The 12,115-nt window shown below is 41.6% G+C and overlaps 1 protein-coding gene across 4 annotated transcripts in view; it reads left to right on the forward strand.

Moving 5' to 3' along the window:
* The first annotated feature begins 424 nt into the window (after window positions 1-424).
* Window positions 425-12,115, forward strand: part of GPM6B (glycoprotein M6B) — a 48,261-nt gene continuing 36,570 nt past the window's right edge. For 2 of the 4 annotated variants that reach the window (XM_049767095.1, XM_049767097.1), the window contains exons 1-2: window positions 425-640; window positions 9,089-9,208. In XM_049767095.1, the coding sequence (XP_049623052.1) occupies window positions 580-640; window positions 9,089-9,208 (181 nt within the window). In that variant the 5' untranslated portion in view covers window positions 425-579. The remainder of the gene's footprint in view (window positions 641-9,088; window positions 9,209-12,115) is intronic. The other 2 variants (XM_049767098.1, XM_049767099.1) reach the window with 1 other exon arrangement.

The raw sequence follows: 12,115 nt of genomic DNA on the forward strand, positions 1-12,115 counted from the left end.
GGGGCGTGGGCTGGGAAAGCAGGATGGGGGGGCCTCCAGAGAGAGCCCCCAGAAAGGGTGGTGAACAGCGAAGTCACGTGGTGGGAGGGGGGCTCTTTTCCTTCTCCTCCTGGGCGTCCTCTGATGTCACTGATCTATTCTTTCCAGGGAGAATTCATTAGCATTCACCGGGTGCAGTGGGCAGGGAGCGGGCAGCAGCTGAGAGTGTGGAGGAGAGCTAGCAGTCGGGGAGGGGAACAAGCAGTGGAGGGAGTGGGCTGTGCCCCCTCAAGCCGCACTGGGAGGCGCAGTGAGGCAGTGGCAGTAGCACAGAGAGGCTGTTTTATAATCGGGATCCTCGGTGACGTATGGCAGCCGGCTCCTTGGCAGCTGTCTCTTTGGACCAGTAGGCAGCGGGAAACTGCCGCGGACGAGACTTCTGCATCTTGGAGAGGATTGTGATGAACTGGAGTGCAGAACAGAACCCCTCAATCACACAGGCGTAAATAAGACCGGAGGGAGTCTCAAAGCCCAGCAAGAGGAAGGGGGGGAAAAAGTGTGTGCGGGAGGAGTGGGAGAAAAGCATTTTTGGTGGATGGTATGAAACCAGCCATGGAAACTGCAGCGGAGGAAAATACTGAACAAAGCCAAGAGAGAAAAGGTACCCAGCGCTCTGACAAGAGCCTGTTTCAAGCTTTTCACTGGGGGTGTTTGAAAAGGGTTGGCCTGGTTTGGTGTCTCATGTCAAATAGCTGTGAAATGACTCCTATGGCATGGATGTGCCTGCGGGAGGTGTGGGGTGTGGGGAGGTTATGGTGTAAGGATTGTTTAGTTTTGTTGTTGTTTTGCTGTAGGCTGATGTGAATAGAGCAACCTTTTTTTTTCCATTTCTCTTCTAAAGCGCCCTACCCAACCTGATATTTCTAGGAGAATGTCTGCAGTCTGTCACTATGGGAGGATCTGAGTTGGGGAAAGGATTTTTTTTTTACCCCCCAACCCTCACTTAGGTTCTATATTCTGCATGTTATATTTCAATGGTGTGGAGTTCATTGTTTTATATTACTGCTGAGGAGAATGGGAGGGCACACATATGAACTCTATCGTGGTTTCGCTGCTACTATAACAATTTGGACAATTTCGATTTTTCTTATTGAACGTGATTGTTCTTTCATGAATCAAGCCCTAACTGTAAAATACAGAAACCTGTACAGCTGGGTCTTCAGAAGAGGGGAGGATGTCCCCTCTGTTTAGTGTTGATGAAAAGGGGGCTGGAGTGAGGGGGTGCTTCAGGACTTCAAGATCTGGGAGAGAGAAAAAATATCAAAGTCCTATGTCTGTATTTGAAAGGGAACCTTAGCACAAATCCTCATTTTGACACACAGAATGACTTTTTTTTTTTAATGAGTGTTTGGCAGTAAGAAAATGGCCATTAAAATTAATCCGGTCTTTTCCTGGGTGATGGTGGACTTCAAGTCCAATGCCCCCAAATTAGCCATTGCTGATTCCCAGCCATGGTAAGGCTGGGAATGTAAGATTCCTTCTTCAGCAAAAGTGAAAAAGTTATAGGCTGTCCAGAACACATGAACTTGTTTCGGAACTGAAGCAGCTCTCAGATCCCTCCAAATCATCAGGTTCTTTTTTGTAGCTTTACAAGCACTGATGGTCATGAGTCAGTAGCCGTTTTCCCAGGTGGGGTAGAGCTGAGTTTCACAGATCAGTCTATAGGTGGAAATTGTGTGAAATCGCAGCTCGCCAACCATTTTACTCTCACACAGCGCTCACATTTACACCGCACAGCATGCTTTGGGGAGTGCTGCTGGTTTCCACATGTGACTCCTTCCTGTATACACTAATTATATGGCTTCCCAAACTGAAGCTTGCTTTTGTTCATGAATTAAAACTTCAAAGTCTAATTCCCATCGATAGAACACCTCTCACCTTTTTGAAGTGGAAATCCATCCACTTTCGACATTGCCCTGCATTTCAAATGCCAGTGTCCAGCCCTACCAAAAAAATAAGAGCAAATAATCATTTTTTTTAAAGCCATGGGGCTGGAGAGATAGTCAAGTGTGGAGGGCACTTGCTTGCACACGGCCAAACTGGGTTCAATCCCTGCCATCCCCATACAGTCCCCTGAGCATGGCCAGGAGTAACGCCTGAGTGCAAAGCCAAAAGCAACCCCCTGAGTATTACCAGGTGTAGCCAAAACACACAAACAATAAATAAGAAAACACATATTGCTGATTCTTGTAGAGTATATATTCTTCACTGACAGGAAGGAACTAATAACAGTAAAGTAGCCCTAGGGAAAATTTATGAAGCAGAGGAGCTAACATGCAAGTTTAAGGATTTATTTTCTAATGATTAGAGATGAAGTTTGGGGCTACACCATTGAACAATAATAATTCAGGAACCCTCTCATAGTGGGCAGCATTTGTTCTGTGAAATGGATGATTTGGTTTATTGCACCCTTTTTATTTATCTGGGGTTTGCCAGTCAGAGACGAAACCATTTTGTTTCTGAAAAAAATAAAACCTACAAAACGTTTTGGCTTTCTCTCCGAAAGCAGGCAAGGAGCATCAAACTAATATAAAAGACTTTGTACACAAATTACTATCTCACCATCTATGTTATTAAGACACACAAATGTTATTAGTAACAAATATAACAACTGCCACTGCATCCATTGACATTCTGTATGTGAAGACTCATTAGCTATGGTTTTTGTGACTACATGCAAAGCAAGAGAGAATTCCCAGAGGAACTTCAAAAAAGAAGCAAAATGGATAAATGCTTGCTGTTAAGTGAATAATATAGAAGGAGCAAGTTGCCATCAGCTAACCATTCATGTCTAACTCATGCTAAAGCAGGTAGATGGGCAGGAATTGTGATTTTTTTTCCTACAGCCACAAGACTGTGTGATGGCTGTATGTCCCTGCCTAAAAAAATTATTGCTCTGAGTCTGGCTGATAGAGTCGCCATCACAGGGGTCTCAAACTCGCGGCCCGCGGGCTGTTTGCGGCCCTCCGTACAACATTTTGTGGCCCTGCCCTAGAGGAATCTTTTTCTGTTTTGTTTTGTTTTAGTTGTTTGGGTCACACTCCCCAATGTTCAAGGCTTACTACTCACTTTGCACTCAAGAATCACCCCGACTTCGCCTCCTGCGGCCCCCAGGTAAATTGAGTTTGAGACACCTGATTTAGAAGAATAAGTTCGTGTGCCAGCTGCACACAGTCAAAAACTCACCCAAGACTCATTTTTATAGGGCACTTCGTTTGCTCAGCCATTATCATTCAGGGCACGTGCAGGCCTTTATAAAACAACCATCACAGATGCCGTTCATGCCCATCGATTCAGTGTTCCTTCGGGGTTTCATTTGAAATTTACAAAGGAAATGTTTACTTCATTAAAAGGAACATTTTTGGATTTACATAATTAAAGAATTCATTTTATATTGACCTGGTAGATTTGGGTTTGCTTTTCCCCCTTGTTGCAAAGGATTTCACTTACTCGGTTTAATTCTATTCATTTGGTTACATCCCCCAGTATGTTTAGGATTTCTTTTTTTTTTTCTTCTAGCCCTGCTTTTCTAATTATTTTCAATAGTTGGTGCTGAAAGAGTTTCTCCCTCTTAATTTGGGGGTATAATTGCCCAAGGTCTACTATGTGGTCACTTATGAGCCACCACTTTGGATAGATAATAATACATAGCTTATTAAGAATTTATTAAGAACATAAATGCTATGTTGCTTTTTTCCAGTGACCTCATATATTTTGCTGTTGTCCTTTCCTGGGCCCTTTAACAGGATCAAGTGATCTTTCCTTGAATCAGAATGACTTTGTTGCCATTTTAAACAAAAATAATCCAAGGCTGAAAAAGAGAAAGCCATGTGTTATTTTGAAATACTAGCTTTTGTCACAGAATACTACTGATGACCAAAATTGTCACCAAGTATTTAGTGGCTATTAGGGATTTGTTAATGAAAGCAAGCAGGTTCTCTGAGACAGGTGTGAGAAATGTCAGATTATTACAAACTGTAGTTTTTCTTAATTGAAAGCTTTAAATTAAATCACGAGGATTGAGTGGTCACTGAAATGGAATAAGTGGAGAAATGAATAAGACAGAATCAAAGGAATGAGGTCACAGGACTCAGTAATAAAGAGAGAGAATTAAGTTTCTATTTACTTCACAGGCACATTATTTGATGTCAACTTATTTCTAAAAACCAATGCATCTGGACTGGTTAGGAGTGCAGGATAGAAAATCAGTGGAATCAGTGACTCTATTGTATGAGAAAATTCAAGTATCTTGGATAAATATTATCTTTATTAAAAGTGGGAATTAGAATCTACTGACACAGTTAGGGGCCAACTAGTTACGTTCCTCTGATTGTTGCTGCCATCAGCTGCAGCATTCCACTCATCAAATTGATTTCCTAACCACATATGAAGAAAATGCCCTACTTGGGAAATAGTGAGCCATTTAAAATAAATTTCAGGGCAGAGAGTATTAAATTAATGCAAACTGTTGAATTTCTCTTTTCCAGAAACTGTATTCAAAATAGACATCCCTTTTACATCTTTTCAAATACATATAATTTCTTTCATTTTCCTTTTTTAAAATATATTTAGCAAAAAGGCAGCTTTTAATCTGCCTTCTCTCTGGTTAGAAAGAAAAACACTTATCTAGTCTTTAAGCCTAGGTGCTTAGGGCCCACTACATGTTTTTAACAGTCACCCTACATCTGGTGATCTGTAAGTCATTCAATTTTGATTTTTTTTAATTCATGTTTTCTAATGTAATTATATAAAGTACCAAAAAAGTTTGAGCTGCACTTTTTCTCTTTGAGAACCTTCCAAGAAGGACATTTGAAGAGAGGGTGTCTGGGGACTAGGCTGGGGAGTCAAGCATGACAGCCAGATGGTGCTGTACATATTTGGTAGGTAGGAGACAGCTTGCTACCATTTTTTTTAGAAAGTTTAATTGTGGAGAAGATCTCAACAAGCCATTTGGTTCCTCTCCTACTTTGATATTGTTGCCATGAACATAATTTTTCAAAACTTGGCCTCGCTGGGTGACTAGACAAAGCATCTGGGCCTATTGCTGGCAACTGGGAATTGTCTTCTTTGAAAGGGAGTGACACTCTTCAGATTGCAGTGCACTTCTCTGTGAGATGACAGAACAGGTTTAGTGGAGAGGAAGAAATCTTTCTCAAATGGCAGGACCTGGCAGTAGCTGAGAGTATACAAAAGAGCCTATATCCCCCAAGTGTGTTGTCTCCTTCCAAGGACTGGTGCTGAGTATGGTGCATTGTATGTACTCTCTTGCTTTTCTCTCCATGGGATCTGTCCATGTGAGATGCTTGTCCAAGAAAATTGAGGTCCATACTGGTTTTGAAGAGCAGAAAGGTAAACCCCAGGTTTACCAAATGTACTTGGCCATTCATTCCAGTGTTCATTTGTTCACAGAACAGCCATCTCCTCTGAAAGGTTGTCCTTTTTCTATCCTCCCAGCTAACCTGATACACATAGAAGGGAGCTAACACATCTTAGGAACCACCTTATAAATATAATCTTGGTCTTAACCATAGTTTTGCTGATTAGTGGCAGATTAAATGACAGCTGAGAATGCCAGAGAGTAGAATTTTGATCCTTAGCCAGACAAGTGACATTTCTCTTCAGAGAACATTGTAAAAAAGAGAAAAGAAGAAAATTTTAGATTTGCAGGCTGATTGGATTAGTAGGATTAACTTCTCTCTGTACTCAAGCCAGAAGATCAGCACACTTCACCTGGAGAGAATCAGAGAGTAAATATTTTGGCCTGTCATGGGCCATACAGTCTCTATTATAACCGTTCAGCTTTGCCACCACCATATGAGAGCAGACTATAGATACTATTGAAACAAATGACTGAGACCGGTTGCCAATAAAAATTGATTTGCTAAGCAGGAGGCCCTTGTGTGCTGACCTCTGTTCTCATATTCTTAGCACTTTCTGGTAATATTTAAATATTAGCTAAATTAAATGTTGATAAATATAGTTCTCAAAGACTGTGCCCAGTGAATATGATCTTTCTAGAAAGCATAGTCTTTGTCTCTTGGTTGATTCCAGTGATAAGTTTGTGAGCCTGCCTTGTCCCGAAATCATGTTGAAGAACAGGAGAAAATTGCATGTGAGGAATAATTTGGTTTTCCTTTCTGTAATTCCTAATTGTTGCATCATAGTCACCTTTGGTGATTACCACCCACAGGTATCTTCATCAGCTCCCTACTGCTCACCACAACCAGAAATAGGATCTCAGATGCCATCCTCTTCTGTACTGCATCAAGAATATAACTTGGTCTCAGCCCATCTCTGCCTTCTGCTCTGGGGGTGCATTTGCTGACTTCCCTCTGAAGGTCATATACCTAGAGGGTATATGATCTTCCTCAATCATATACACTGCCCCATTTCATGCCAATTGCCCAGAATCAACAGCAATTTCATATACCATTTACTGAAAATCTCAGACTTCTTCTGGCAATCATGTAATTCCCCTTCTAAGTGTTGGGACCCTGTCCTTGGAACAAAATGTACATTAAGCTTTTTTGAAATAAGTAGCATTAAATATCTATTTTGGTTTAAAGTGGGCTCAAAATATAAACAAGGCCTCATTTTCTTTTATAGTTAAAGATTTAGCACGGTATAAAGACCTGCCCAGAACTATTGGAAAGCATCACTCACTGCTCACCTCTCCCCATCTGCCAGAACATTTGTATTATTATGCGGAATTAAGCCTCTCTGGCATAGCCAACATATTTCCACAGAAAACATATTAATGTAGTTGGGCCTTGGTTTTTGGTTGGCATTGCTGGCAGCCTATGCCTGGTGGCTGAAAAGCCTAGAGAGGCCCATCCTCCCCTCCATATAAAGAGATATGGGCTAACAATGTATATGATGCAAAGATTCCTTTAATGACATGCCTGGCTTGGGAGAGATCAGTGAGGTAGGAGATGTGGAAGACCATGTCTTGGTTCATTGTGTCCCAGAGTGCTCTACTGCATTCACCTAAGTTTTGATTCAACAGCTAGTCTCTGGGCATGCAGAAAGACCTTTGTTCTAATATGAAATTTTTCACATTAAAAGTGATTAAGCTTCTTGGGAACCTCTTACTAGAAGCCATTACAGAGGACTCCCAGTCACTTTACCAATAGGAAGTCAGATCATTTGTGCAAAGCAACTGACTTTCTCATCACACTTGTTTGCTTTCAAACATTGGAGTCGACCCCATGTCTACGAGATGTCTCCTGGTCACTTAAGCCAGCATTTCAATCCAGAGATGGCCCAAGAGTTAAGAACTTGCCGTAACTCCAAAATGACATGGTGGTTCTTCACGTCACACCCTTTATACAAAACCACAGACAGAAATGAGATGGGCATGGCTTTATTTGTTATGTTTTTGGTTTTGTTTTTAGTTAATTGAAACAGTTCATGAGGAGACACAGAAGAAACACAGTTTCACATCCTAAGAAAGGCATCTTGGACCAGAGTAGAATATTGGCAGCAAATACCCAGGACACAGTAGGCTAACATGTTCACTTCAAAAGTAGTTTCTGCAATCCATTGGCAGGTGCAGCCCCAGGTTCTTGCACTCTCCAAATGATTTCAGGCCAAAATTTTCTCATTGCCCTTGGAGTCTTTATGCATAAAGGTTTGGTGCTAATGGGCTTCATGGGTTGTGGTGCTTTGTATGATACCTTGCACTTCCATGGCATGCCTCAGAGTAGAACCATAAGCATTGGTCTCAAAAACAACAGCACCTCTATCTGGTTTTGATCCTGGCTTCTCTTTATTTTTCTTCTTACCAAGACATGTTTACTTTACCTCAAAGCCAAAATGGTTTTCTCCAAAATCACCACCTAGAACAGGTCTGTCTCTGCTTACCCTTTCAAAAGGTCTTGTCTTGCGAGTGTTCTGAGTAAGCACGTGAGACTGAATTTCAGAAAGGCTTGCACAGGTTTCAGTGGAACTAATCACATTCACGTATTGTCTTCCAGTGTGGTTCTTTTGTCCATGATCAGAGGTGGCAAAAGGAGCAGTAGAACCCTATCTTCTGGTGGAACTATTATCTATGTCAACGTTAGAATTATTTTTTTTCATCTTTAAGTATTCCTGCTATCATTCTGGGATTCTCAGGCACAAACTGGTCATAGAGATCACATAAAATGAGCTCCCAGATTTCAGGGTTTTAATTGAACTTAATACGGTGCAAAAATTTTGGTCTGTTTTCTCTTTCATTCTTTAAGAACTAAAAAGACCTGTTATTCCCAGATAAGAAGTGAATCCCGGGCCCGGAGAGATAGCACAGCGGTGTTTGCCTTGCAAGCAGCCGATCCAGGACCTAAGGTGGTTGGTTCGAATCCTGGCATCCCATATGGTCCCCCATGCCTGCCAGGAGCTATTTCTGAGCAGACAGCCAGGAGTAACCCCTGAGCATCGCCAGGTGTGGCCCAAAAACAAAAAAAAAAGTGAATCCCAAAAGGTCATTTATTACTTTGTGTGGGGTAAGTAGTGATTTCAAAATAAGCAGCTTCGCTTTGGAAAATCCTAGGAAATAATTGGAATAGGATAGAATCCAGAACACCCTAAATGCCGAACTATGATTTAAGATGAGGTGACAGAGATGAATGCATATGTCAGTGGTATTCAGTTTCACCCAAAATTCAACAGGCGATGGGGTTCCCTGCCAGAGTAGACCTTGGCACCATTGTAAGCATAAGCCTGTGTTCATCTTTGCTTATGCAGCTGCTGTGGGTATGGAAGCAAAATAAACTAAGAAAAATATGTAGGGAGCTAGGTTACCATCATGGTATCTTCTCCAATGAGTTGTGGGGAATATGGCAAAAAAAAAATGACGCAGGTTTGGTGATTTTCATAAACTTCAAGTGGAGAAAGAGACACCAACCAACTGTCCAAAAGGAGACAATGATACTAAAAGGTTGCATTTTCCATAGTATATTTTTAAACTCTCCATTTCCTTTAACTTTATGGTCAAGAATAAAATAAATTGCTGATATCGAATCTTTGCTGGAGATAGATACACTGACTCTTTGCCACCTGAAATTGGCAGTGAACAGCAGAGCTGAAATGGAAATTGGCAGGTACCACTGGATGTACCCAGGCTCAAAGAAACACCAGTACCATCCTGTGCCAACCCTGGGGGACAGGGCTAGCCCCTTGAGCAGTCCAGGTAAATACAGCCTTGGGGTGACTTCTAATAATAGCGAGTCAACTGTTATCTTTACTATTTGTAATGGTTCTTTCAGTTTGGTAATATTTTATGTTTTGCTTGATGCATTAATTTGTTCACAGGGGAATGGGTAGAATCAGCCCTTTAAAATATTTTATTTCATCTTTGTTTTTCTCTCTTCCTCTCCATTCCACCCCATCTTTCGCCTTTCTTCTCCCTCCTCCTTCCTCTTCCCCATCACTTCCTCTTCTCCAAGGGAGCAATGTACAATGAGATATGTCTTTAGGTTAACCATGCAATTTCCAGGGTCTGAACCAGTAATGGGGTAGGGAGGGAGCCACAAGCATTCAGCATGGGGCAGAGAACTGGGCCTGAATACTTGGAGAGCCTTGGCTTGGAGAGTACCATGAGTCTCCCCAAGTATCTTGTCAACCCTCCTTGCTTTGTACCTTTCTGTTTTGAGCATTAACCATGACCTTTGCAAAAGAAAAATCAAAGTCCATGAAAGGATAATGGCTAACTGGTCCTCAAGCTCATCAGGTAGGTCCCAGTTCTGCTTTCCAGGTTCCTGCTGCTGAGGAACATGGTTGCTCAGTACCTCTTAGTGCTGGTTCTGGGGAAAATATGTATGGTCCACTTTGAAAATGCAGAGGGAAGAGGATGCTGAGCAATACACAAATATAATTTCCCCACATTTCCAACATCTCCATGAATCTTATTAATACTTAGACTGGTTAGCCAAGACCTGTGATCTGATTACTTAAAATGTGAAAATAAGAGGATGGTGGTGGATGAAATCAACACAACAATCAACTTAGACAATCAGTAGGATTTTGGTTAATCTAACAGTGTCATTTTACCCAAAGAGTATCTTTTTCCTAGAATAAATCCTAGTGGCCGTATAGAACCTAGAATGCCAGAAAGGGCTATCTTGAGATATCTGACAACCCTTGAATGGAATAATCCTAACACTTGTCATCAAGTTCAAAAAATGTTTTTTTTAAACCTCGTCTGTGGCTTCAGGTGAATTTTCATACAATGTGAATCTGAGTAGAGTTGTCTATCTTGAGTCACATGTTCCTCAGTCTTGGGGGTTCCTTCGTCACTCTGGTCAAAAATGGGAATGAGAGAGATATGAGTTATTCTTAGATCATCCAAAGAGAGAGGATATTCTGCCACCTTGATTTTAAAGACTCGCCCTTAAAGCATTGCCATGCAATGGAATACTATTAAGCCATAAAAATGTATGACGTGTTGATTCATACTACCATGTCGATAAACCTGGAAAATAGAGTGCAGAGCGAAACAAGCCAGACATGAGATCAATCATTGTTTGACTCCACTGATAGGAAACGTCTGGAATTGTCAACTCTTTAAAGGAAGGTGGGTGAAAGGAGAACTGCTATTGAGCAAAAGGGGTCTTTGGTGAAATTTTTTCATTGCTATTTGAGGGGGTTAGGTCTATGTCTGGCAGTACTTAAGGATTATTCCTAGCCCTGTATTCAGGGATCACTCCTTGTGGAGCTCCATATGGGTTGCTGAGGATCAAACCCATATCAGCTGTGCACAAAGCAAGTGCCATAGCCTCTATATACAATCTCCCTGTTCTCCGGGTGGAATGTTTTTAAATAGATTGTAATAAATTTAGCACATTTTGTAAATTTTCTTAAAAATACTGAATTACACACTTAGAACAGGTGAGTTTTATGCTCTGTGTTAAATCAATTTAAATTTAAAATTAAAAGACTTGTGTGTGGTTTTGGGTTATACTCAGAAGTGCTCAGGTTTCACTCAGGGTTTGCCCTGTGCTCGGAGATCAATCCTAATGGGACTTGGGGATCCATATATAGTAGCAGGCATCAAACCCAGATTGACCATGTCCAAATCAAATGCCATACCTGCTATACTATCTCTTCAGCCTCATGAAAGCAATTTTTATGAGTCCTCTTCCAGGCACCAGTAGAGTGTATCTTCTCTACATTCAAATCAGTGCAGAGAGAAAGGAGAAGGAGAACACTGAAGGGGATTTTCCACTTGCTGAGCAGTTATAGGAGCATTAAAATTTTAGGCTTTGTATTCACAACCACACATCTGAATATGGCCATTCTGGGCAACATCATAGTTCATAAAAATACAAAGCTCAATTTGTTTCTCTCAAACTTTTGGGAAGGATTTGTTTCTGAATCAAAGGTGAGTACACCTCTGGATCATAGAGGTATACTCTCTAATCCCACCATAGGTCTGGTGTAGGTTCAATGCATGGATCTTTCTGAAAAACTGGCAGCAGATAGATGGAGTCTGGAATAGCATCTACCACTTCAGGTTAAGTTCCCCCCCACACACACCAAGTTTTGACCAAACCAGGTTTTGCTGTTTCCAGATGAGCTTACCCCCAGAGTTTGAGTAATCCTGTAATGAAATGATGGGAAACTATAAGTCTCCACTCATCTCATGTTGCTGGGTGAACTGCTCATGGGGGAAAATTCCACAAGCAAGTGGTTTATGGTGGCCTTGCTTTATAGCATCAGCTTGCCAGACCCAGAAACAATCTCTCCTCTCCCATTGTTCCAACTCATTGTGTGCACCAGCTGCAATCACTGGGGAAAATCCACTTCTGTAACACTGGCCTGGGGACACTAAAATGTGGGAGGGGAGATACTAATAACTTGCTAGAAAAGTTTGAAAACTATAGCACATGGGGGTGACCTGGCCATGTGACCATCTCACCAGTTGCCTAGAGACTTCGTTGGCTACTAAATCCATGCAGTTGCCATTCTGTACTTAGATCCCAAACCAGATGGTCTGAGGGAAAAAATAGAGAATTCCATATGGCACTTGTGTCTTCCCCTCCCCAGAGTTCTCAGTTCCTGGGGGTGGGGTGATGTAGGCTGACCAGAAAAGTGTTGC

Source organism: Suncus etruscus, chromosome X, assembly GCF_024139225.1.
Source record: "Suncus etruscus isolate mSunEtr1 chromosome X, mSunEtr1.pri.cur, whole genome shotgun sequence".
NCBI lineage: Eukaryota > Metazoa > Chordata > Mammalia > Eulipotyphla > Soricidae > Suncus > Suncus etruscus.